This window comes from Antechinus flavipes, chromosome 3 (assembly GCF_016432865.1).
Source record: "Antechinus flavipes isolate AdamAnt ecotype Samford, QLD, Australia chromosome 3, AdamAnt_v2, whole genome shotgun sequence".
Classification (NCBI taxonomy): Eukaryota; Metazoa; Chordata; class Mammalia; order Dasyuromorphia; family Dasyuridae; genus Antechinus; species Antechinus flavipes.
Window position 1 is genome coordinate 198475520 of NC_067400.1, and position 27833 is coordinate 198503352.

Genomic DNA, 27833 nt, shown 5'->3' on the forward strand with positions numbered 1-27833 from the left:
GCATTTTGCAAGTTTGAAAGAGCTAGTAGTCAATTACTTTCACTTGCTGCTACTACTATTTATGAGGTCCTGGATCATTAGGTGGGGGTTGGCAGAGAAAGCCTCACATACTGATAAGATTATTCTCTGAGGCAAGCAAGGGAAGGGCACTGATAGAGATCAGTTCAGTCTTACAGTCCCACCCACTGTCGAAGTCTTGGGCAACTCTACCTTACTGTATTTAATCAGAAAGCCAAATTATATCAAACCCAAGAGGTTGAATTTCCTTTATAACTCTGTCCATGGCGTGAGCCATCTTTACTTGAATCCCTTTTGGGTTAGCTTGCCACAGCATTGTGCCTTATGCTTTCTTTCTTCCCGTCCCTTGCCTCATACCTCATGGTGTTTTTCTCCTTATAGCTAACTAACTCTTTTAAGGTGCTAAATCAGTCAGTGGCTTATTCTCACTCCATGGCATATTCCTTTTTTTTCTGGTAAATTGTGAATTCCACTAAAGAACTTGTCTTTTCCATTGTCAACTATATGCTTTCCCAAATCTATTTCATATTTGCCATTCCTGCGGTCTATTCTACCTCTTCATTTTGTTTGTAACCTCTTCTCATTTTAGGGTTTTTATGGCAAAGATACTGAGATGATTTGTCATTTCCTTCTCTAGCTCATTTTTATAAATGAGGAAACTGAGGTAAATAGGGTTAAGTAACTTGCTCAGGATCACATAGCTGATAAGTATCTGAGGCCAGATTTGATCTCTGGAAGAAGAGCCTTTCTGATTCTGAGCCCAGCATTCTATCTACTACTACTCATACTATTACTACTACCACCATCACTATTCCCACAAATCTAGGTAACATTATTAAAGATCTTTAATTTATTTCCCACACTTTTAATTAAGGTAATTTTTTGTGCCCTTGAGATTGGCATGTATTACTTGGAAATGAAAGTGAATGAAGAAAATGAAGTACAAAAAAGTACAAAAGCTTTCTTTAGTCATACAGAATTCAGATGCATCCAATTCAAAAGGACTGGAAGTGGCTGTATGGTGACAGGGCACAGCAGTATTTCCCAGCCCATTATTTCTGAGCACAAATAGAAACTCTTCCATTTGGCATTTAAAGTTCTTTACAATCTGGGCTTCAACTTGTCTTTTCAGCCTTATAATTCATTTTCCTTCACATACTTTATGACTTAGTCAGACTTGCTCTTCTATTGCTCACATATGATACTCCATTTCCCATTTCAGTGTTTTGCCCCATCTCTTCTCGTTGATTGACTGGTAAAAACATTTACAATTATCCCTTTCACAGCATGGGGATTAAAGGCACAGTACCTCCTATCGCTTATGATCTGGAAAATCTGCATAAAATTTTTTAGTCCTCTCTTTATACTAGAGAAGCCTGAATTATTATGGTAGTATAAGATAAAATATATTGATATTATATAATACTATACAAATATTTTATGCAATTTTGAGTTTCTAAACTGAATCTCTGGCTTCTACAAAACTCCCCCCAAATTCCTGGCCTGTGATATATCAAAAATCACAATGGAGAGAAAGACACGATGTGAAAGAAATAACTGTACTATTTTTTTTAGTCTCAGGTCACTCTGCTCTTTATAAGGTTCAGTCTAATACATCTCTCTTGAAGCAACCAAGAAGAAATCTGGGATGTGGGGGAAGCAGAATTAAAAGCAATAAGTTGATTTTTAACTTTACAAGGCTTCAAGAAATAAAGATCTTTGGTAGAAAAAGCTTTTTGTCCTGATAAAAATTTGTTCTAGCCTATTGTTTGTTATTTGGAAAAAAAAACTCCGATGATCCACTTGCCCCAAATATTTGCTTTGATCATATTTAGGTCTCATTAGAGGAAAAAATAAAACAGAACAAATACTCATTTCTTACCTTGAAATGAATATAAACTTTTCCCCTTCTAGTTTGGAAAGAAGGGAGGGACATACATGTATGTGGAAGAGAAAGTGAGCTAGACATTTTTCTCCTACCTCTCCAGAATCCTATACCTTTCTGCTCACAAAAAGGTTATTGAATATCTGACTATAATTGAGTTTATTGATGCCTTTCTTTGTAAATAAAAAGTCTAGCTCTAGTTTTCTAAATATTATCTCTTCCAATCACAAATATAACTAGATGGGGGAGAGGCGAGTTGGATGCTAGTTGAGGGAAAAAATGGCATTGATGTTAGCAGGGTTATATGCATTAATTTATGAATGGCTACAGACTGAAAAACTTCTATTGCTATGTTATGTACAACCAAGACCTAATTCATATCCTTTTGGTCATGATTGTGGAGCAGTGGATTGAGAACTGGGCATAGACTTAAAAAGGCTTGAGTTCAAAACCAGCCTCAGGCACTTATTAACTATGTGACCCTGGGCAAGTTACTTAATTCCTCCTCTGTAAAATGTAATAATAACACTTACCTTCTGGTACTGTTGTGAGGATCAAATGAGATAATTATAATGTACTTATTGTAGTTCCTAGCACATTGTAAGTGCTGTATAAATGTTGTGATGATGATGATGTCCTAATCTAATAAACCAGTTGACAGAACAGTGTGCCTTGTATTGCTAGGGTAGGAAACATAATCCTTCCCTAAATCAGAAGTATATTTAGACTAACAAACTCAGAGATTTAGAGTTGATCTAGTTTAATCCTATGATTTTTTATAGAGAAGAAATTTTCCATTCTAGGGAGTTAAATGACTTGCTCAGGGTAGGAATTTAAAACATTCATAAGCAGTTGTCAGATAGTCCAGAGGCCTTATACATATGTGTGGCTAGAAGAATATAATTCCAAATTAAATTATAACATTTCTTTTTACTACCTATTTATGATGTAGTGGCTTAAAATATGTTATTTTAAGGAAAGAAATTGGGGCAGCTAAGTGCAATGGATAGAGCAATGGTTATGGAATCAGGAGAACTTGAGTTGAAATTTGGTCTCAGATACTTACTGTTTGACCCTGGACAAGTAATTTTGCCAAAGAAAATAAAAGACCTTTATTCCTTAGGATAAGGGATATTGTTAGACTAGAGTCAGGAAGATTTGCATTCATATTCAGCCAGATACTTATTGGCATTGTTACCCTGGTTATATCCCTTAACCTCTGTTCATTTCAGTTTCCTCGTTTGTAAAATGGGATACTAGATAATATTTGTAAAGCACTTACTTAGTCCAGTGCTTAGCATTTGGTAGCCATTATATAAATGTTTCCTATTTCATTTCCCCTTCCTCCTTGTTCCTTCCTTATGAAGACTTATCAAGCTTTCCTATGAATTAGGGGTGGTCTTTCAGAGGTCTGGTAAATTTATTCCATTGAAGCTAACTCAAAGAGTCTTTGGAAATTTAGCTTAGTTGTTCCTCGGATAGAGGACATAGACATATAGTTTATTGTTGGTTTCATTCCTGAAGCTAGCAATCTAGTAAGGTCTGCCAGAGCTTGTTCTCTGAGGTGTAGCCTTCAAGGATCTAGGCTCAATCATCAATGAAGTATTAGATTACTTCTGTAGTAAAGGAACAATCATAATAAAGGAAAATAATAATAATAATAATAATAATATCATCATACCTCATTTTATTATGCTTCACTTTATTGTGCTTTACAAGATAGTGTGTTTTTTACAAATTGAAGATTTATGGAAGCCCTGCATCTAGCAAGTCTATGGGCTCCATTTTTCCAACAGCATGTTCTCACATCATGACTCTTGTGTCACATTTGGCAATTTTCACAGCATTTCATACTTTTTTCATTATTGTTATATCTATTATCGTGATCTGTGATCTTTGATGTTACTATTGCATTGTTTTTGGGTACCATGTACCATACCCATAAAAGATGGTGAACTTAATAAATGTTCTGTGTGTACTGATTGCTCCACTAACTTGCTACTCTTTATCTCTCTCTCACTCCTCAGTCCTCCCTATTACCTTAGACAGAACAATATTGAAATTGGGCCAATTAATGATCCTACAATGGCCTCTAGGTTTTTAAGTGAAATGAAGAGTCCATCAATGAGGGCTTCTTGTCTTATTTTTAAGAAATTGACTCATCCATCCTAACTTTCAGTAACTATTATCATGTTAGCAGCCATCAGTATTGAAGCAAGATCTTCCACAAGTGAAAAAATTACAACTCACTGAAGGTTCAGATAATGGTTAACATTTTTTTTTTAGCAGTAAAGTATTTTAAATTAAAGTATATACATTATTTTCTTTAGAAATAGAAATAATGCACACTTAATGGGCTGCATTGTAGTATAAACATAACTTTTATATACACTGGGAAACACATATTAATTTTATTGCTGTGATCTGGAACTGAACCCCACAATATTGCCAAGGTATGCCTGTATAATGTAGAAATATTTTGAAAGATACCTATAATTTATGAATGTTTGACTCGTATGTCACCCTTTCTGGCATAAATTAGATACTAATTATAATGATTATGAAATACTTATTTTAATCTGCTTAAGGCTATTATTATTATATGAAAAAGAACTGTTTGTTACTGTGCAAACAGTGCTGGATTCTGAGAGATTTAACTCTGAATCTTGGCTCTTCTATTTACTACCTATCCATCCCATCTTGGGCAAATTATTTAACCACTCTGGGTCTTAATTGTTTCATCTATGTAGTGTAAAATGAGAAGAGTTTGATTAGATGATTTCTGATCTTCCTTTTAGTTATTAATGTGTGATCTTATGAACTTCTACTCCTGATTTTTCTGGTCCATGAATGATAATGATTTTAGTTTCTATCTTTCTCATAATTTGATGTGTTTAAGAGTAGCAAGTAGCACACTTAACAGAATAATCATTTGTCTATACATTCTATTCTAAGAATTACTGAAAAGGAAAAGATAAAACATGGGCTTGCCAAAGCTAAATATAACCTATTTCAATTGTGTCAAGGATTAGTTATGACTGATTTTATGGGAATAACTCAGTATAACACTTCTCTGCTACCCTAGTGCTTCACACAGAGCTTTCATATCTCCTTTAATCAGAGTATCACCCCTATCTCCTTTCCACCCATAATCTGGATTCTTCTCTTGGATCCCTTGGCTTGATAAGTGAAATTCAATATAATCTTTTTGAGACTCAGACACCTTCCTAGCCAATAGGCTGTTCAATGCCATGTGACTTCACCTGTCCCTTTCTCTCTTTTTAGTATTTTTTTTTTTACATGTTTTATTTTCTTCTATTAGTCTCCTTGAAGTAGGGACTATTTTGCCTTCTGGTATTTATATTTCTAGCAATTAGCACAGTGTATCCAAAACTTAATATATGCATTTGCTCTCTGTCTTTGTCTCTCCCTATCTCTGTCTGTCTCTCTTTTTCTTTCTCTCCGTGTCTCTCTCTCTCTCTCCCCTTTCTTTTTGTTCCCTTTCCTTCTATTGTATGTGTGAACATATGTGTATATACATGCATATGCATATAAATAAATAAACAAATGAACGAACAAATAAGTAAAACCATCTTCAAATTTCTCATCTTTTGTAGCTAATGTCTGATTTCAATCTCAGTCATTATCATTGTCTAGAGCAAGGAATCACACAGAAACATTTAAACAATCTCTACATTTTACTTCAAATCACTATTCTCAATTGCCTATACGATCATTAACATTGCACAAAGGTTCATGAAGATTTACCCAATGAAAGTCTGGCAGGAACAGCTCTTCTATCAATCCAAAATGAAACCCATGACAACATCACCATAAGCATGGCTGGGAAATAGGATTGCAGGACAAAAAATAAAATATGCCTCCTTAGCACAAAGTTAATGAAAAGCCTGTTGTACCAACCTGTTGGGAAAAGATTAAGAATTTCCATTAGTACAAATACTTATTTTTATATCCCATCCTCACAATTATCAATCAAGTTTTTATTAACTACTTACCATGTGCCAGTATCTGTCATAGGAACCAAGGAAACAAATACATCTAATAAAAAACTTCCACTTGCAATGAATTTACATTCTAGTTACAGAAAACAAGACTTACTAACATAATCAAGAACAAAATAAGTTATTTTCAGGAAGCAAATGGTTAATTGAATAAATGAAAGTATGATTGTTTTAATTTTAGGCCAAATTATTTCAAAGAATTTTGCTACTATAATTCAAACAGAGTATTCTGTAGGTTGTCCTTTGAGGATAATCCTTAGTGATTCTTCATAATTAAACTTCTTCAAAAAGATTTTCAAGTTTTCTGCAAACAGCTTGTTCCAAATATTTCAGTGTAACTATTGGACATGAGCAGTCCAAGTTTAACATAGAATGTCTTTATCCTTAGTGTTTCTTCTTCAATTCTTATCCAATGCTCAGCTCAATTTTCCCTTAATTTTTTTCCTCTCTGTTTTTAGCAGTATTTGTCATTTCTGAATGGTGGCATCACTTTTTACCCTTTTAATTGCATTTCCACTTTTCACCTTATGTTAGAACCATCAATCTATATGTCTTTCAATAGATTATAAATTCCTGCTGTATTCCTAGTACACAGCACCTAGTAAAGTGCGTGGAACATAGTGGGAATTTATTAAGCTTTTGTTGATTGAGGGCAGGCAATATTTGTAAATTAACACAATGTCTGCATATAAGAGGGGCTTAATAAATGCTTATTCCCTTTCCTCACTCCATTGTATTCTCCCAACAATTTTTAGTATGATATTTTAACCACTAATCAAAAATCATTAATGATTGAATCACTTTCGGTGAATGAAATCCAATGTTTAAATTAGTCAGTAAGTCAATAATAGTAATAATATTGTTCTACTATGTACCAGACATTCTACCAAATGCTGACTTGCTTGAAGCAAAATTATTGAGAATTAATAGTAATTTCCAAAGTAACATAACTTCTGGGACTTCATTGCTTCTTAGTAATCCTACTCTGATTTATTTTGTCTCTCTAGGTAATTGCTTCGCAGCAATTGTATCAACTCTTTGCCTTTCTCTTTATGCCTTCAAAAACAACTCTGTACTCCTATGCTTATAGTAGATGATTTCTTTATCCATTAAATGAAATTATATTTGTACCAAACCCTGTTTGACAATAGTAGGTGCTATATAAACACTCATTCCCTCCTTCTTCTTCACTGAGAAACTTGAAGTCATAAAACTATATGGCTTTCCTTAGTTTGTTTCTATTCCTAAAAATTTTTCAGTATCATCACCCATTTTCTCTCCATTCCTTTCTATCCCAGAGGAAAAGCTATCCCTAAAAATTTAATTCTCTTATGATATTTGTGATCCTATTCATTCTTATTATCATATCTCCAGATGCTGGTTTTAATAGTCATCCTATATCATGCATTTTCAATCTCTCCCTTACTACTACTACTATTGTTTTTTTCCTGTTTATCTAAAAATAGGCTCATGTCTCCCAAGTCCTAAAAAAAAAGTTCTCCATTCTATCCTTTCAATTCATATTCCATCTTATCTCCCTTGTGAGTCAAGAAATCTGTATCCAATTGTAATGTCTGGGCTAGCTCTCTGGTGGCATCAGGATCAGCCTGAGGCCTTGGGCTTAGGGAGTAAAGTGGAGGCAGAGAGCAGACTTGTGGCTGGACAGCTCGCTACACCTAATGTCTCCACTTCATCACTACACACTTCATCCTCAAAGATTTGAAATTTGACTTATAGCCATACAAAACCATCAGTACTAAATACATAGAAGAAATTTAAGATTATTAAAAGAGCTCTGAAATTTCCCAAGGATAATCCATTCTGTTCTCTTCTATTTAATTCTGTGGTCAACTCATTGTCCATTTGTGGAGATGGTAGAATATATAAGATGGAGAAATAAACTCATGTAATAGGTTCCATGATATAAATGATAGATTTTTTTTATCCACTTGATTTTTTCCCATATGGATGGTAGTTCAAACTCTCTAGTGTAGCAACATATAGCTTATTATTGGAAGTTCTAAAATGTGCCAGAGCTTAATATCATTAGCAAATAGGAGCAACTGAAGAACCTTAGCATCTGTAAGTATCATACAATTCTAGAAAGATAGATTTGGAATTGAAAGGGACCTCAAAGGTAATCTTGTTCAACCTCCTTCATTTTATATACAAAGAGACTCAGGTACAGGGAGGTTGAATAATCTGCCCAAAGTCATACTAATCATTAAGACCTAAAGCAGGATTAGAACTCTTTGCAGAATCTCATCTACAACAAATCCTTCATTTTAAGCTTGTCAAATAAGGTTATACTTGTTGTTATATCTTTAAATTATCCAATCTTGAATAATTTGAATAAGGTGAATAGGAGACACCTTATTAGGTATTTAATAGGATAGTCTAATAAGAATATTAAGTAGGATCAAATTAGTGAAAATACTGACTTGGAATACAAATATCCAATCAGTTAGCAGTTGTGTGAAAAGGGGTCAGTATTTAGCTCCTAATTAAGACAGAACTGTCATACATCTGAGAGCCACAAATTTCTAGAAATCTTTAAATGTTAGCTTTTCTTTACAGAATAGTTAAGCAAATCTAATATCAATATAAAATCTTATTTTCTTTTTCTTTTCTTCTACTTTTTGCTTTTCTTCTACATTTTATAAATGAAGTCCAAGTCAGGATTCAAACTATACTATTACATATATATATATATATATATGTATATATATATACATATATATACATATATATATATATATATATGTATATATATATGACGACAGGAATAGACTGAGTGATGGATTAGGAATCATAAAGACCTGGATTTAAAATCCACTGCAGACACTAACTTGATATGTAGCCTGGGGAAAGTTGCAATTTCTCATGCATCTAAGAGCAGAAATTGTGAAAGTCCCCTATTGGCTTTGATAGAAGTAGTTTTCTCACTGGAGGCTCCATGAAATCATAGCTCTGGACCAAAAAGATAGAAAACTTGTTTTTTTTTTTTTTTGGGGGGGGGTGGAACGGGACATCAAAGTTCTCAGAAATAGAAAGAATCTTATAAAAACATAGTTTTTTCTCCATTTTTTTCTTAGAAATTACATTCTTTTCTTTTTTAATGCTAAAAATTTGAAGTTCATTTTGAAATAACTGAAACATATCTTTTAATGAGGTGTAACTTGTCAAAGAGAATCTCTGGCTATAGACATATTCAAGTACATGACCAAAAACATGAAAAATCCTAATGAAATACCATGGCTAACTAAGTCCAATGTGGCCAGTAAAGAGAATATTATATAACTGTCATGAGTTAGCTGGGAAGTTGGGAATTGGAAGCTAAGTTCTTTCTGTTATCAATTCCTGGAGCAGATCTATCAGCTAGGCTTGAAGTATATTTTTTTAATATTTATTATGTATAGTAATAGTGTCAAATAGAAATGAAGACCACTCATATATAAGGATCATTGCCTGCATATATTGACTAAAAAATACACATTTTGATGTTATGTAGTCTAATATTTGAAACTGATTACATGACTAGACCTCAAGAAAATTTATTAAAAGTTTGATATCCTTGAAAGGATATCTATATTGGAATATTCTAAACTTGACTCTACTAATATTTTTATCAGTGGCTTGGATAAACACATAGTTCCCATACTCATTAAATTTTGCAGATGATTCAAAATTGGGAGGGATAACTAGCATACTAGTTGACACTCTCAGAATTCAAAAAGATCTCAACAGACTTAGGATCTTAAAATTAATTTTAAAAAATCAACTTTGAAAATACAAGATAGATGAGGGGTGGTTGGGAAATATATCATCTGGAAAAGAGGTTAACATAATGAACTGTAAGCTCAATAATGAGTCAATAGCTTGATATAGCAGCCAAGAAATCTTTGACAGCATTACAGGGGCTGTAATTCATAAGACTGGAGGTAATATATCTATTGTATTCTGTTCTAATGATACATCTGGAAAATCATATTCAGTTTTGGGGCTAAGTTTTAGGAAGAATAATATTTATAAGCTGGAACTATGCAACTGAGGGTAACCAGGATAATGTGATGGCCTTGAGCTCAGGCCATATTTAGAGTGGTTAAAGTAATTGAGCAGATGTCCATCTTGAAAAAGGGAAGCATTAGAATGCTCAAGTACTTGTAGAGCTATCATGTGGAAGAAGTATTTATTATATTTGTCTAACTTGTCTGAACTAGGATCAATGAATGGAAAGAGAAACTAATTGAAAAATGTACTAGGACATTGGAGATCAGTATCAACACTATAAATGAATGTAAAGGTTCCCCTGCCTATCCATGGGATTCCCTTAGTATGTGGTATGATGTTTATACCAGAAAAAATGTCTCCCTTCATCCTAGATGTAGGGGTATATGTATCCCAACATCTCATAAAGATTGAGATGTGGATAAAACATTTGGCAGAGGATGGAGCAGAGAAAATGGGAGGAACTCTAGAGCAGAGACTCACTGAGTTCTCCCTCAGATGACTCAAATATTTTTAAGTAATGATGGTAAACAAATTTTAGAGTGTCGGAATGTACAAAAAAAAAAAAAAATAGAGTAGAACAATTTTCCAGTAGATGACAACTTAAACTTCAGCAGGAAAGGTTTTTCAATAGGGTGAGAAACCAATGAATCAGGAGTGGGTGTGGGTAGTGATGGCTATGATAAATTCCAGAGGCCTCAGCTCACAGGAAGTCTCTTTACTAGCACTAAGGAAGGACTCTGTTGCTTTAGCACATCAGTATTTACAGCCACAGTGGAGCGGGAACACTTCACAATTCCAGGTTAGAACAGAATGTTTGTGATCAGGTCCCTAGAAGGATCTCTAAAAATAGCTTGGAATAGCACATCCTCCATCATGGAAACCCTGGTACACTTTTAACAGAGTTAAAAGCTGAGTAATAAACTGGGAAAATGAATAGATAATAGAAAAAGACCATAGAAAGTTATTGTGGTGATGAGGAAGATCAAAACACATACTCAAAAGAAGATAAGAAGATAACAAAGTCAAAATTCTTACATCCAAAACCTCCAAGAAAAATAAGAATTAGTCTCAGGTCATGGAAGAGCTCAAAGGGGATTTTGAAAATCAAGTAAGAGAGATAGAGGATAAATTGAGAAGAGAATGGTCAGTAGCAAAACATTTTTGAGGAAGGTCAGGGTGAAAGAGAAAAAGTAGAGTAAACAGGGGCAATACAGTTAGCAATAGTAATTGGGAAAAAATTTTTGAGGCAAGGTGCTCTGATGAAAGTCACATTTTTTCAAATGCATAGGGAACCGAATGAAATTTATTTTTTAAAAAAGCTATATCCCAATTAATAAATGATCAAAAGGTATGAACTATGCTCAAAGGGTTATAAAATCAATGCATAGCCTTTAACCAAACTATAACATTACTAGTCACAAATCCCCAGAAAGAAGAAAAAAAGGAAAAAACCTATATGTACAAAAATATTTATAGCAAGTCTTTTCAGGGCAAAGAATTGAAAATTGAGGGTATACCCATCAATTGAAAAATGGGTGAATAAATTATGATGGAATATAATTATTTCAGAGCAGGATGTTCCCAGAAAAAATCTGGAAAGTCCTCCATGAATTTAAGCAAAGTGAAATATATTGTATACAAAGTAATAGCAATATTGTGGGATGATCAGCTATGAATGACTTTGCTATTCTCAGTAACATAATGATTCATGGCTACTTTGAAAAACTTATGATGAAAAATGCTATTAATACCCAGAGAAAGAACTGATTGTGTCTGAATACAAATTGAAACATATTCTTTTTTTGCTTTATTTTTCTCTAGGGATTTTATTGGTGGGGAGGGAATTTATGATTTTTTTCATAAGAAATGAATTTTATGGAAATATTTTGCAAATTCACATGTGCCTTCTTAAAAAGGATTGGAGTGGGAGAAAGGGAAAGAATCTGGAACTCAACGTTTTTAAAAACAAATGTAAAAATTGTTTTACATATAGTTGGAAAAATAAAAGTATTTTTAAAAAATCACTCAAAAATGAACTTTATGCTGTTTATTAACATGCAGCAAAAATAATAATTTTAGAGTGTTTTGTTACAAGAATTCTGCCACGGTTCTGATTAAACTAAAGGGTCCTCATATGGAAGAGTCTGAGAATCTTTAATTTGCTTTAAGAGATTGTGTTATCACAGCTGTTGGTTCTATTGCTACACAGAAGCCACACAAAGCTTTGTTAGAAAAGCTGTGGTTCTCTGGGGTGATTAAAAACAACACCAATCTTTTCCCTCTTTCCTTTTTCTTTTTTTGATACTCTGCCCTGTTAAAAAGAGTGTAGCAACTCCAAAGACCATCTTTATTTCATTAAAGTGGATATTTTACCTGATTGTTTACCTGATAAATTCAAGTCAGACTTCAGATACTAGCTGTGTAACCTTGGGCAAGTATAACCTTGTTTGCTGCAGGTTCCTCATCTATAAAATGAGATGGAGAAGGAAATGGCTGACCAATTTAGTATCTTTGCCAAGAAAACCCCAAAATGGGCTTATGAAAAGTCATATACAACAGAATGGTGTAGAACAGATTAAAATGCAGTTGGCAAATATTTACCAAAATAAATACAAATACAATAAAACACAAATAATGTTAATTTGTAGTTTTTTGTGTATCAATATGTGGCCCACAGCACTGCTATTTGAGTCTGACTTCATCAATGTATAGGGATTATTGTTCAAGTTAGGTTTGAAATTGATGGCTTCTGAAGATGTCTTCCAACTCCCAGATTTGATGATTCCTGATGATAAGTTTGTAGGATTCTGAGGATTAGCAACCAAAAAGGCCTTCCTCTCCATTCTAAGAGGATTATGGCTAATGTCCTATCAGACATTACATGTGTAATTTAATAAAATGCTTCAAGAGCTTTAGATAAATGTTAAACCAGACCATACACTATCTTAATAATGAACAGTAGAATATGTAGCATAGAGCAGAGTTTTGGATAAATCATTTAATTTGGCTAACGATAGATTAGCATTGTTATTACTACTATGTCAGTTGGCTGCCTTGACATAAATATCTCGTTTAAACCAACAGATGTGCAGTTCATAGTAGGTATTCAATAAATGTTTCTTAGTAGGTTAAGTAACATACTATACCAGTGCTACTGTAGAAGGCTAATCCACTAGATGCACTGAACTCTTCAATAAGGAACTGAGAAAGGGAAATATGCTCATCTGTGTTTAAGGACTTATTTCCATGTTTCCAGTATAACATCAAATCTTCCTCATTATATGCATCTAAAATAGAAAAGGAAAAAAAATATCCTTATAACTTTCTTGTAAACTCTTTGAAGTTGAGGTTGATCCAGAACTTCCTAGAACTTGCAGGACTTAACATAGGATCTTATGCCAGGTGGGTACTCAATATATGTTTTTTGTTTGATCAGTCCTCGTGTCTAAAAGGAATCAAAGTTTTTCAATGATTATACTTGTCTGGCTGATATACAATGGGGAGTGTTTTTTTTTTTTTTTACAAGCTTAGCATATTAAACTAAGATTATTTCAATATGTTTGCCAAACCATTGCTTTCAGACCTGACCTCACTTCTTTATATGTTAGAGCTTCCATAGAATGAAGGATTTGGGATTCATGTAAATACCACAGAATTGGTAGAAGGATCTGACTATGATCATAGAATCATGAGTTTAGAGCTAGAAATAACATGGAATGTCATCAAGTTATGGGATTATATTAAATCACAGTTCCTAAATCTAGAATTAAAAGAGATCATCTAGTCCCATCATCCCCATTTTATGGATGAAAAAACTGAGACCCAGGGAAGTGAAATGAAAAGTCCTGTTAGATAGTTGTGACAGAGCAGGAATTTGGAGATAAGGTCTTGAACTCTAAATCTAGGACTCTATCACAGAGCCACTGTTTCTTCCAAAGACATTTTTTGGGTTATTTTATTCTAAATAAATAAAGGACTGGAAAAAATGGAATACAATTGGAATTTTCAGACAAACCTGGGAAACATATTATATCTCTTGACCTCTTTGAATTGTTTCTATGTATAACAAGTAGCATACTAATCTTCACTGAGATGCTTCAATGTACCCTAAATAAAAATACCTAATTGGTTATTAATATTCTTAAAAGGAAGTTACTTTATAGGAGACATAGTCATAGGAAAAATGCTCTGTATGGGGGATACAATTACTAGGTAGCCAGAATTCAAATCATCAAAAGGTATTTATAAAAATATGAAAGTATTTAACCTCTTGGATTTTATTGATTTAATGTTAATAACCATTTATGTGGCAGTTAGGTGGTACAGTGTTTAGAGCACTGAGGCAGGAGTCAGAAAGATTTGAGTTCAAATTTCACCTTAGACACTTATTTACTATGTGACTGGGCAAGTCACTTAACGCTGTTTGTACCAGTTTCTTTACTTGCAAAATAAACTAGAGACAGAAATGGCAAACCATTCCAGTATCTTTGCCAAGAAAACCCCAAATGGGGTCATGAAGAGTTGGATATAATTGAAACAAATTAACAATGACAACACAAAATATTTATGAAGTGGCCACTATACATGAGACAAAAGGACCTTATTACTGGCAGGAATAGAATATGTACATATCATAGATAAAATAATTTCAGGAAGGAGAGAACATTGAAAACATAGGTGGGTGGAGGTATCAGGAAAGGCCTTACTTATAATAGGAGGTGGTATCTGAGCAATAGTAAAAATGGTAAAGGAACAGGGACTGGATCTGTAATTTCATTGATATGGGGAATTCTCAGGTGAGGAAAACTGTTTACCAATGCACATCCCCACACCTTCCCAGAAATACCACCTGAGCAGGCTGAGTGATTTGCTCAGAAAAACATAAAACCAATATGCATCAGAAACAGGACTTGAATTCAGGACTTCCTGATCTGGAGGCCAGGTCTCTTCAAGATCCATTTATGTCATATTTCCCTGCTGGTGGTATTTTTAAAATGGGAACAATGAAAAATTATTCCTTTTCAGATATGTAAGGATTTCAGTAGGTTTATCAGCATCTTAAGTATGAATTCTTGCCAATCTGGTGCAGCAAACACAGGACTAATTAATTCAGGTTGTTATTGACCATCTGATTTGCATCTTGAATGATAACCAAGTAATAACAAGAGATGTTTCATGAGAAGATGGTAGAGAAGTGATAGACAGGAAATGAGACATAGTTTTTGAACAGAATTAATGAAAGAAATTGTTTTTCTTGATTTTGTTGATTTGTTGTAAGAAACATATTTTTATTTTTTTCTCCAATGGAGTTGAGAATTGGGAGGAAGAGAAAACAAATTTCTGTTAATTAAAATTTAATTTAAAAAGAAATGTTTATTCAAGAGCATCTCTGGGTAGACATTATGAAAATATTTGGAAGTTGGATTTCAAGTTGGAGTCATATCTGCTAGTTAGTCAAAGTTATGGACTGGTTGCACAGTCAGATAGATTCTTAGATATTTGTTTCTGAGGCTTTGTCTTTCTGGGGTCTGACAATTTTTTTTATAGATTCCAGGCATATGCAATGTGGGGAGGTAACATGGTATAATGAAAAAACATTAGATTTGGAATTAGATCCTGGAGTCCAAACCAATGTTATATCACTTAAAATTTGCATAATCTTGAGCACTTGCCTAAATTTTCTAAACCTCAGTTTATCATCTAATAATGAGTAGGTTGAACTAGATGGCTACAAATAGAATTCTATAATTCTAAAGCAGGATTAGTATTTAGTTGTATGATTTGGCTAATGAATCTTCCTTCCCAATTTTTTGATCAGGACTTAATATATAAGTTATTGATTACTATTCAGTGTAGTAACTTGTTAAGTGTTAAATAGGAACAAGATGATGATGTATAGCTATCATATTCTCTAAATTAAAACATTTTGGAAATTCTATCATTTGAAAAAATTACAAAGGATATAATAAAAAAAAATCTATAATTATATTAAAATGTGGCTTTCTGAAAGTAGTGTTTGAAAAAGACTACTTCATACCTTTGTAGCTAAATAACCCAGTTTAAAAAAATAAATACATTTAACCTGCATCAATGTGTTTTAAATACAGAGCACATAGACATATCAAACTAGATTGTAAAACTTACAGCTTTCTAGTTCAAGAGAGCAGTTTTGAGTGTCAAGAGGAAATCGGCTGAAATCCATAAAGCACATAGCAGAAACTGTGATCCTGTAAGAGAAACAGTACAGGAAAAAATGCAGATCACTGTATTATAGAGACAAAGTATACAAGATAATTTATTCTTGCAGTTTTTTTTATTAATTTATTTTTAATATACATTGCTTTACGAATCACATTGAGAGAAAAATCAGAAAAGAAAAAAACATAGGAGAGATTAAAAAAAAAAAACCCCAGAAAAATCAGTGAACATAATATGTGTTGATTTACATTCAATTTCCATAGTTCTTTTTTTCTGGATGCAGATGGCATTTTCTGTCCAAAGTCTATTGGGATTGCTTTGGATCACTGAGCCACTGAGAAGAACCAAGTCATTCATAGCTGATCATGGCACTTCTTGTTTTAGTGTGTACAATGTATTCTAGTTCTGCTTGTTATCACTCAGAATCAGTTCATGTAAATCTGTTGGAATCTTTACAAACTGCTAACTCATTAGAGTTGATAGAGTATTGATCTGCTCTTACAAGAAGATGTTTAGGGCTAGAACCTGAAACAAGGTACTAAGTAGAACTAATTGATACAATGTTTGTGTTCACACCTTTACTCATTGGAGTTCACAAGTATGGGAGTTCACAAAGTTAACTGTGTAACTTTGTGAATTCACACCTCCCTTGAAGCTCTTGGGGCCAGAAAGCACTATGGGAAAAAACCCATAATCTCTCTCTCTCATATCCCACAATTCCTCTCTCTCTCTCCTTGATTCTAAGAGCTCTTGCAGTTTTGTCCTTTGCTTCTGCCTCTGCTTTCTTCAGCCTCCAGAGCCAGCTCCACTCTTCATGTAATTCTGCTGAAATCTGTCCGAGAGCCTCTGTCTGTTTCTTTTATACAAGAGAGAGGAATTGTGGGATATGAGAGAGAGGGATTATGGGTTTTCTCCCATAGTGCTCTCTGGCCCCAAGAGCTTCAAAGGAGGTGTGAATTCACAAAGTTACACAGTTAACTTTGTGAACTCCCATACTTGTGAACTCCAATGAGTAAAGGTGTGAACACAAGCATTGTATCAATTAGTTCTACTTAGTACCTTGTTTCAGGTTCTAGCCCAAAACATCTTCTTGTAAGAGCAGATCAATACTCTATCAACTCTAATGAGTTAGCAGTTTGTAAAGATTCCAACATAAATCTTTCCAGGCCTTTCTATAATCAGCTTGTTCATCATTTTTTATAGAGCATTAATATTCCTTTATCTTCATGTACCATAACTTATTCAGTCATTCCCCAATTGATGGGCCAATGCCTCATTTTTCCAATTCTTTGTTTCCACAAAAAGAACTGCTACAAACATTTTTGTTGTACTTGCAGTCATTAATTTTCATTGTAATAAATTATGTTGGAGCTGGAGACACTGGACATGGAATTGCATCAATGGCTTACATAATGATGAAGATTGTTTATTACAAGTTCTATTATCTTCTACATTTTTCTGGCTTGAGGCAGAAGTTACTGTTCTGATTCTGTCTAGTAGCAGAAATTCTGATTGTATATTCATTAGAACAAAAGCAGATTAGAAATAGGTAGTGTGCCCCCAAGCACTTTTGCAAAGAACAAAGGGCAATAGATATTTGACTCCATCAGCCTTGTGAGTTCATTAAATGAACAGAATGTCTTTTTATCTCCATAGGCAGAAAATAAAGAAGAACTATAATGTTCATCTGAAAAAAACCAAGAGCCACAGGCCATACCCTTATGATAAAACAACAAAAACCAACAACCACCAAAAAACCCCTCCTCTCCACCTTTAAACATTTAGTTAGATGTGTTTGTCTATCCTTAAGTTGCCTATTGGACTTGAGTTCATAACTGGATATTTACTAGTTGTGTAACTCTGGGCATGTCACTTAACCTCTCTCAGATTCCTCATCAGTAAAATAGTGACAGAAACTGCATCCTCCTTCTAGGTTTGTTGTGAAAATAAAAAAGAGATAATTGTGAAACATTTTGCAAAACCTAACTGTTAGCTATTAAGAATGAGTAGATTGGACTGACTATACTGATGATCTAATCAACTCAGCATATTTCAGCCATTAAGATAATTCTCCCAGAATCTGTTATAGGCAAAAAATTAGTATTCTTAATTCCTGGTAATGATTGGAGCTGGTGCTTTTACTGGTTAGTTTCTAAATAAAAATTTAAGATAGAAATGCATACTACTATTTTTCTCCTATTGCTACAGGGTGTTCATGGAACAATGAAAAACCTCCAGGATACATGAATGAAAAGAAGTTGAAATTTCTAGTTTTACCTGAAGCCCCTTCTAAAATTAATCATTGATATGCCATTCAATATGTACAAGACTCAAACCATAGGAAGATATGTTACATGCTAAATAATAGAGGCAAGGGGTAAGATAAAAAGAGAGAGTAGGTTTAAGTATTTATCCATTTTGAATAAGGAAATTGAAGAAAAGGGAAAATGAAAGATAACAGATTATGACTAGTCTTCATATGCAAAATTTTGTATATATAAGTGCTAAAGACATTTGGACAATTCCAGGCAAAAATCAGCTTTTTAGAATTTTATTGTTTGATCTTCTTTAGACATTGTTTTCATATTATTCAACTTTCTGAATACCTTTAATATTTTCCTATTTCCTACTCCAACAGTTCTCAAAGTGTGATTTTGGGATCTCTGGAGAATAGTACAGTGAGATCCTTTCAGGTTTATGAGGGCAAAGCTATTTTTAAAAATAATAACAAGATGTTTTACTTTTTAATATGGTAAAATCAATAGATATAATCAGCATATATCAAAATTCTATGCAAGGATATTTTCAACAATTTTTGAGTATAAAGGAATCTTAGGACCAAAAAAAAGTACAAGCTATTGTATCATACCTAAAATATTTAGTCTACTTCCTTAATCTTATTACCCATGATTTCTCACTGTTCATTAATTTTACTTAGGCTAACCTCCTTGTCTCACTAGTATTTAGTATTTATCCCCCACCTCTAGACCTTTGCTAATGTCATTACCCTAGCCTGGAATTATCTTGATTTTCCTTCTCTTCTCTTTCTATTAATTCCTATTCAATATTAAGCTCCCCATTTCAGTCCTACCTTTTCAAAGACGTTTCCCTTATTAATCTAGCCATCATTGGGTTTTCCTCTAAAATTCAATAATACTTTTGACATAGAAATATTTTCACATCTAATTATATGTTTTATTTTTGTGTCTCATTATTATTTTCAATGTGTTGATTTTATTTCTCAAACTAGTTGTAAATTCTTTAATTTGAGGGCAGAAAAATGTACAGTACATGGTCTTTGGAATTCCTGAGCAAACAAATGTGTTGTGTTGGTCTATGTCTAAAAGATCATATGTCTATAAGACCATAGCAAAATTATACATGACTAAAATATTGTTAGGCTAACTTACTATGATTTGTCCTCCTAAGCTTAGGAATAATGATTTTTTATTCAGTCTTTTTCATTCATGTCCAAATCTTTTTGATCCTATTTGGGTTTTGTTCTGGCAAAAGTATTGGAGTAGTTTGCCATTTCCTTCTCCAATTCATTTTAAAAATGAGGAAACTAAAGCAAACAGAATTAAGTGGTTTGCTCAGGATCACACAGTTTATAAGTATGTGAGGCCAGATTTGAACTCAGGAAGATGAGTCTTTCAGAATCCAGTCTCAGCATTCTAACCTCTGTACCACCTAACTACACTTTTATAATTAATAGGAGTTTTGAAAAATGCTAGTCCTGTGATTCATGGCATTATTTTTAATCCTTTGCTTATGTTTTATTCTTGATGTAGCCATGACTAATGGCACAACTAGTTGGTTATTGCCTTGATCTTTTGATGTATCTATTCATCACTGTAGAAACTCTTTTCATTGATGCAAATTGCAACTCCTCTACTTTATCATTTTGCACCATTCTTGAATATCATAAATGCTCCATAGAGATTCTTTCTAATACTCTAAATGTCTTCCTCTTAGTCTTAGGGGTAATTCATTTATCTGTTATTTCTCTTCTTCTTTGTAAGACTGACTCCTTTTGTGTTTATAACATTCTTGAACATGTATTTTGTACCACATCTTATATGGGTGTCATCAACTCATAAAACTGAATAGAATTTTTATTAAATATTAGAAGTTTTACTTCTGAGAAAGAGCCAAGTAAATGATATTTTGCCTTTGAGTGATGTCTCTCTTCTGCTGCCTTTTTTTATCTTTCATACTGATTCTTATTTTCAAGAGGAAAAAAAGTAAATACTTTACAAAGATGATACATACCAACATGAAAAAAAAATCATTGATGATGCTTATGTAGATTTGACCTCCTTGCTACAGTTGTCAGATACTTTCTCATATCACTGAAGTCTGTTATGTTCTTAAACTGTGGCACATTTTAAATATAGAGGGAAAAAAGTTGAAGGAAAAAAATTAAACAAAGATAATCCAAGTAAATATTTAACATGGAACTCATAGGAAAGCTGACCAGATGAAGTTGAAGTCATAAAATGTTTACCAAATTATTCTTGAAGATTAAGAAGCTTGGTCTTGACAAAATGCTTACTATAATGAAACCTAGAACATTCCCAGCCTCTGTCCCAATTTAATTTTGTGAACAAAAAAGCTATTAGAAAGGAAGTCAGACATACTCCTTATTCGTTTAGTCTGGAAAGAGTGCAAGAAATATTTTTGATGTCCATGACATCAAAAGTTTTGTTCTTACCTGAGACTGAATAGGATATTGCCATCAGGATATACTCGCAGCATAATGTTCTCCACAGTTGTATCATGGATGAAGGATCTTTTGGAATGTACAAAAAATACATCAGGCACCCAAATCTTTTGGATTAATCTACCATCAAAGGTCATACTTTTGTTTCTTGTGCTAGGAAAGGTGAGCCGTTCATCTTTCCAGTAATGTCTGAGGTAAAAAGTCATTGTAAAGTCCTAGAAAAGAGAGAAAAAAAATCATTACCAGCAGGAATCTCTTTCTACATGATCTCTTGGAACTAATCTGGGGGCATCCCATGCCAAGGCTTATACTAAATAGCCTCTTTAGACATTTTCCATGCCAGAATCATTGTCTGATCATTCCACCCTTTTATTTAGGAAAATGTTATTGACTTCAATTGGACCCTCATTCATGCAAGGTAATGTTTTTATATTTCTTTAATTTGCTTACTAGAGAAAGGTAGGCTCAATGGACATTGTGTTGAGCCTGGAGTCAGTTTAGATCTGACCTCAGATACTGATTAGCTGGATGATCCTGGGTAAATCGTTTAATCTCTTGTTTTCCTTAATCTACTGGAAAAGGAAATGGCAAATCACTCCAGTGTCTTTGCCAAGAAAACTCTGTGGACAGCTATAATGCATTGGGGCCCATAGGGTCACAAAGCATTAGACAAGGCTGAGTAACTGAACAACAAATTTACTTATTATTCCAATAACTACAGAGTTTTTCCCAAACCTTTTTATATGTCCTCAAGCCTTCTATGGCTTCTTTTTCCTCCACCCTTTTAGATGAGAATCTTTCCTCATTTTTCATTGAAAAAACTGAGGTAATTCACTGAGAGTTCATTCTTTTCTCTTCTTGATTTCACATCATAAAGTTGCCTTTTGTCGTTTTCCCACTTCACCACTGTCTCACACAAGGGGGAGGCCCCTCTAATGGCTAAATCAAATATTTTTATCTTCACAAGTGATCCTGTTTCATCTCAACTTCTCCAGCAGAGTGCTTCCTCTATGATCGGCACTTTCACTCATTTTCAGTCTCTCAATGTCTACTTGTTGATTTTCTACTGTCTATAAATATACCTTTAAATAAATATTTCTACCATTGTCAAAAAACGTTCACTTGATCCTATCCATCTCTCCTATCATCCCATTTCTCTCCTCCCTTTTGTGGCTAGACTTCTTTAAAAAAAACTGTCTACAATTGATGCTTTCACTTCTTCTAATTCTCTTCTTAAATATTCTAGTTAAGTTTCCAAACTTATCTTTTAATGAAAACTGCTTTCTTCAGTTAGTAATGATCTCTATCTCCAAGAATTTATTATCTTTTATATTAAATTTTTCTATGCCTTTCTGTTTCCCATCCACTGAGCAAACAATATGATATTCTTTATACAAAAAAAGATGCAAAACACATTTCTATATTAACCATGACACGCAAAAAGCAAGAAAATAAAGAAGACAAGAAAATAACATTTCAATTCGTATTCAGAGTTCATTAGTTTTCTCTATGGAGATGGATAACAATTTTCATTTTGAGCCTTTTGGTATTGTATTGATCAGAATAGCTAAGTCTTTCACAGTTGATCATCATTATGATATTGCTGTAACTGTATACAATGATCTTCTGGTTGTTCACCTTACTTTACATCAGTTTATTCAGAACTTCTCAGTTTTTTCTGAAAAGATTACCCTCATCATTTCTTACAGAGAATAGTATTCTATCACAATCATATAGTACCACTTGTTTTTTCCATTGTTAATTTTTAATACCATTCTCCTTGATAAATTGTATGCTCTCCCAAATCTATTTCATATTGACCACTTCTGATTTCTATTTTACTTCTTCATTTTGTCTGTAATCTCTTATAAATAAAAATACTTTTGGGCAAAGAGAAAGGCCATTGTGAATTCATCAGGTAACTGAATCCTAATATTTGGGATGCCTACATCAATTTCATCATTTGGTGCCAATTGCTCTTCTGAATCTCATCATGAACTTCTATGGCAATCATTTCCTGATCTCTCTAATTCTTAATACTCTCCCTTTCTTACATTATAATTATCACATATAATTATAATGGAAATTTTTTTGATAGATTATATCTTCCCAGTTGAATATAAACTCTTTGAGGACAGGAACAGATTTAGTAAGTCATTAAATATTTATTAGATATCCATTACTTGCTGGGAATTGTACTAAGGAGGGGGGGTATACAAAAAGAGATTAAAAACTTAGTTCCTACCCTCAAGGAATTCATAGTCTAATGAGAGATACAACAAGCAAATACACACAAACAAACTATGTACTGGGTAAACAGAAAATAATTAAGAGAGGAAAGGCACTAGAATTAAAAAAGTTTAGAAAAGAGTTCTTATAGAAGACAGGATTTTAGTTGGGACTTCAAAGGAAGCCAGGGAAGTAAGTGTAGTTGAGAAAGGAGAGCATTCCAGGGTTGGGGACAGCTACAGATAGTATCAGCAGCTAAGATATTGAGTCATTTGTTTGAGGAATAGCAAGGAAGCAAATGTTATTGGGTTAAATGAGATATAGCAGGAATTAAGGTATAAAAAGACTCTACAGGTAGGAAGGAGCTAGATGATGACAGTCTTTGAACATGAAACAGAGGATTTTTTTTTCTTTTGTCTTTTTAATTCCCCTGAGCTTAATAAAGTGTCTGTAGCAGGTGCTTAGCTTATTTGGTTGGACTGGAAAAAATTCTAGAGGTTGTCACCATCCATAAATTATTATCACTATTCTCATTTCACTGAATTAAATAGTGCTTTCACCATACTATATTTAGTAAGCAGGTTGGTGTTTTATTAAGTGTCAACATAAAAGACCACATACAAGAGAATATATGCATAGTAGGTACTTTGACTAAGGCTTTGCTCTCCAGGCAATATGACACATAAATCAATATAGTTAAATCAACTTAATATCTTTCCTGTTCCTAAAAAAAATTGTACGTTTCTAGTCTAGTAGACTGCTAGGTGGTGTAATAGAGGCAGCTAGGTGACACAGTGGAGTACTGAAATAAACTGAGTTTGGGAAATGATGGAGAGTGAACCCTAAAATTTCCCCCTTCTTGGGGGAAGTTCTTGGGTCTCAAACTCTCCTTTGGGAGAGGCCCATCCTCAAGAAATCAAGTTAAGTGGTTTTATTCAGTTGGAGATCATTGTCAGGGATATGGTCACATCCTCTATTGAGTTGAAGATTAGTCCCGAACCACTCCCAGCAGTCCAAACTCCCAATTAAGTGATTTTATTCAATTGGAGATCTTGGCTTGATAGCTCCACCTGCTCCTCAGTCCCCAAGCAAAGATTTACTCACATAATCAAGGGTTGGTCAAACTGTCCTTTGCAGAAGTCCTAAACAGGATTATGTTTGCCAAGAAAGCTGTTTTCTTAGCAAGCTGCTCTGCAAGGACTTTTGCCCACTGGTGAATTCTGTCTTCTTAGCAAGCTAGCTTCTCAGTGCCAATAAATCCCTTATGCCACACAGATTTTGGGTTTTTGAATTCTTTTGCATAGGACCTGCAGCTCTGACCAGAGGGGATTTCCTACCCCAATTCTCGTACCTCATCAAAACTACCACTAACCTCATCATTTGCACCTCATCAGAACCAGGCTTGAAGTCAGGAAGCTCTTGAGTTAAAATTTGGCTTCAAATACAAGCAATGTGACCCTAGCTTTTTCTTTGTCCCAGTTTTCTCAACTATAAAATAGAGATAATAATAGTCCTTAACTCCAGGATTGTTGTGAGGTTTAATTGAAATAATATTTGTAAAATTCTTAGTACAATGCCTGGCACATAATAGACACTATGTAAATGTGTATTCCCTCTTCCCCCATATTAGAATGGTAATTCCTTCATGGCCAAGATTATTTCATTTTTTCCTTGAGTAGCAACATAGTAAGTACTTTAATAAATGCTAGTTGAATTGAATCTAATTGAATGGAAGGAAGTTTCTCAGCATGATTAGTCATGGTAGTGTAGTAGAGTAAAAATTGCTCTACAAATTCAAATTTTTAGAATTTCAAATTTCAAATCCTAGACTTCTGCCTGAGCTCTGCCATTAATTAACTGTCTTGCCCTGAAGAAGTAATTCCTTCTCCCTGACCCTTCTTTTCTTCACATGAAAAATGAGATAATTAGATGAACTCTAAGGTATCTTAAACTACTGTAAATTTCCATGATTCTTTATTTTCTTGACTATCAATATCACTAATACCACTCTAACACATCCTAAGCTCATTTCATTGTAATTAACTTTGATTTCTCATTTTAAACTTGCCAAAAATGAAATACCACACAGTTCCCCATTCATTATCCATCCTTTCAGACCAGATGCCAATGTTATAATAATACTATAGCTTGTCTTTCTGCCAGCTGCTCTGTTGCTGGACTAAAGGCAGACTATTTCTGTAGTCACTGTGATGTAATAAAGACTCTGTGTCTCCTTGATCTTTGTGGAGGATGGGCCACCGGGTCTGAGGAAATTCCTAAAAATGATCCCCACCTTCCTAACTAAAAGCCATGGGAAACTTCCACTTCCCAAATGATCTGAGAATCACTTTGGTCTGAGAAACAAATCACCACTCTTTATTGATTTGAAAATTAGCCCCTAATTGCTCCCTAGCCACAAGCATAGAAGGCTAATAAAAAACAAGATTTTATACCCAAACTTTTGCTATCTTTCTAATCAGGAGGCAGTCCACTGAAGGAAATTGTTTCTCAGTGAAAATAAACCTTTTTTTTTTTTTTTTTTTTTTTGCCAAAAACCTCGTTTGGAGATCAGGACTGCAAATTCTTTCCCAAAAACCTGCAACACCAGCCTGAGGACCCCCATTGCTGTTAGGGTATCTCTCACCCCTCAACAACTGTGCCTAATTCCAAAGTATAGAGATCTAGAGTTGAGCTATGCTGGTCTTGGAGGAGGGAAAGAAGAAGGGAGGGAAAAAGAAAGGGAGAGGGAACTCTTGGGCAACAGGAAGTTTGGGGTAGAGGAGGAAGAGTAGAGGCTGGTGGGACCTGCCCTAATGCATGAAATGTAATTGTATTCATATCTCTGTAATCATTAGAATCTTTTTTCCAGGCTCAAGTCAGAAGTCATATTTTCTCTTTATCTATGTCTTCATCTCTGTCACTTTATTTGTCTATATCATCCTCTTGATCTCATTATCTTTCTCTTTCCCATCTCCCATCTTCTATACTAGCAAAACTCTATCTTCAAATTTCTTATGGTACTTTTTATGTTTATCTTATTTTAGCTGTATTTTAAGCTCTTTCTAAGCTTTACTTATTTATATAGTTATTCTTCCCTATTAAATTGAAAGTTCCTTCGAGGCAAGGACAGTTATATAATAATAATAACTAGCATTTATATAGTGTACTTTTTACATGTTGAAGGCACTATGCATTTATCTTTGTCTTTTAAATCTAGAAGAGTGCCTTTGTGAATAGAAGGCATTTAATAAATGTGAATTGGATTCAATTTGATACAGAAAAGAAAGAAAAAAGAAGAAAGGAAATAGAAATTAAAATTTAGAAATACTCTAGAATACTCCTTTAATTAGAAGCATAGAATAAGAGATATGAAATGGAACATAGAAAGTTATTTAGTTAATTACTAAATTAATAGAATGATAATAGGGAAAAAAATTCAAATATTCTGTGTTACTTATCTTCAAAATGGGGCCCATGGTATTACCTCTCATGGGTATGTGATTAACAAATTAGAGTGTGGGAAAATGAGTTGTATGATACCCTCTATTCAATAGCCCATCTTAGGCTTGTCTCCAACATAATTATATCACTCTTCAGCTTCTATTGCTTAACACTATCCAACTCTCCATCTTCCTACCACTGGTCTTTGGATGATAGCCCCTCAAGGCAATTATAATCTAACCTCAAACCTGGCACTAGAAACAACTGGCATCTGTTCTCCCTTACTACAAACATACAACCAATTAGTTTCAAATCTCTATGCCATCTTTTGCTTTTCCATCCTTCTCTGCCACCATTCTATTTGAGATACTCTCTTCTTTTCTAGACTATTTCAAAAATCTCCAAATTTGTGATTTTACCTTCTTTCTCCCTTCTTCAATTTATTGTCATCGAAGCTGCCAAAGTGATTTTTCTGAATTGAAGATTAGTTATTCCCTTCTCAGTAAATTCGAATGACATATTATAGAGTCTAAGATTACATATTATTTTATCTTTTTTTCAACTTTTTTTTTTTTTTACTCTCTATTTGAGTGTTGCAGGGATATAGTACAGGCCTGGAATCAGGAAGACTCATCTTCCTGAGTTAAAATCCATCTTCAAACACTTTCTAGCTTGTGATTCTGGGAAAGTCCCTTACTCCTGATTGCCTCAGTTTCCTCATGTGTAAAATGAGCTGAAAAAGAAAATTACAAACCATTCCAAGTATCTTTGCCAAGAAAACCCCAAATGGGGTCACAGACTCAGACATGACTGAAAAACAAAAACTATCTATTTTTGTTTTATAATGAATATAACTCCTAATATATAATGATATAATTAATTAATAAGCAAATATAGATATGCAGATGATTTTCATATCTACTTTTCCAGCCTGAGTGTTTGTTGTCCTCAGTCCTCAAGGAAAACTCAAATAACATCATCATATTTGATTCAAGTGTGGTTGATCAGATTAATATGAGCTTGGGATGTTCTACCATAGGTTGATATGAACGTTTGAGGTTTCCAATATTCTCTTCCAACCTCCAGGATCACATCTCCAATTTGCCTGTTACACATCTTGACCTGGACATTCCATAGACAACTTTAACTCAGCATATTCAAAACTGAATCCATCATTTCTTTCCTTCCAAACATTGTTGGCTGTTAGGTAGTACAGTGGATAGAGAACCATGCTTAAAGTCAGGAAGACCTGAGTTCAAATTCATTAAATGTGTGACCATGGGCAAACCATTTAATCTCTTTCTAT

The 27833-nt window shown here is 33.8% G+C and overlaps 1 protein-coding gene across 1 annotated transcript in view; it reads right to left on the reverse strand.

The window, feature by feature from the left end:
* The window catches only part of GABRR3 (gamma-aminobutyric acid type A receptor subunit rho3), a 31885-nt gene extending 10215 nt beyond the window's left edge, over positions 1-21670 (reverse strand). The window contains exons 1-5 of the mRNA XM_051984392.1: positions 21593-21670; positions 20849-21072; positions 16081-16163; positions 13083-13223; positions 5672-5824 (exon numbers count right to left, since the gene is read on the reverse strand). Of these exons, the coding sequence (XP_051840352.1) occupies positions 5672-5824; positions 13083-13223; positions 16081-16163; positions 20849-21072; positions 21593-21670 (679 nt within the window). The remainder of the gene's footprint in view (positions 1-5671; positions 5825-13082; positions 13224-16080; positions 16164-20848; positions 21073-21592) is intronic.
* Between the last annotated feature and the right edge of the window lie 6163 nt (positions 21671-27833).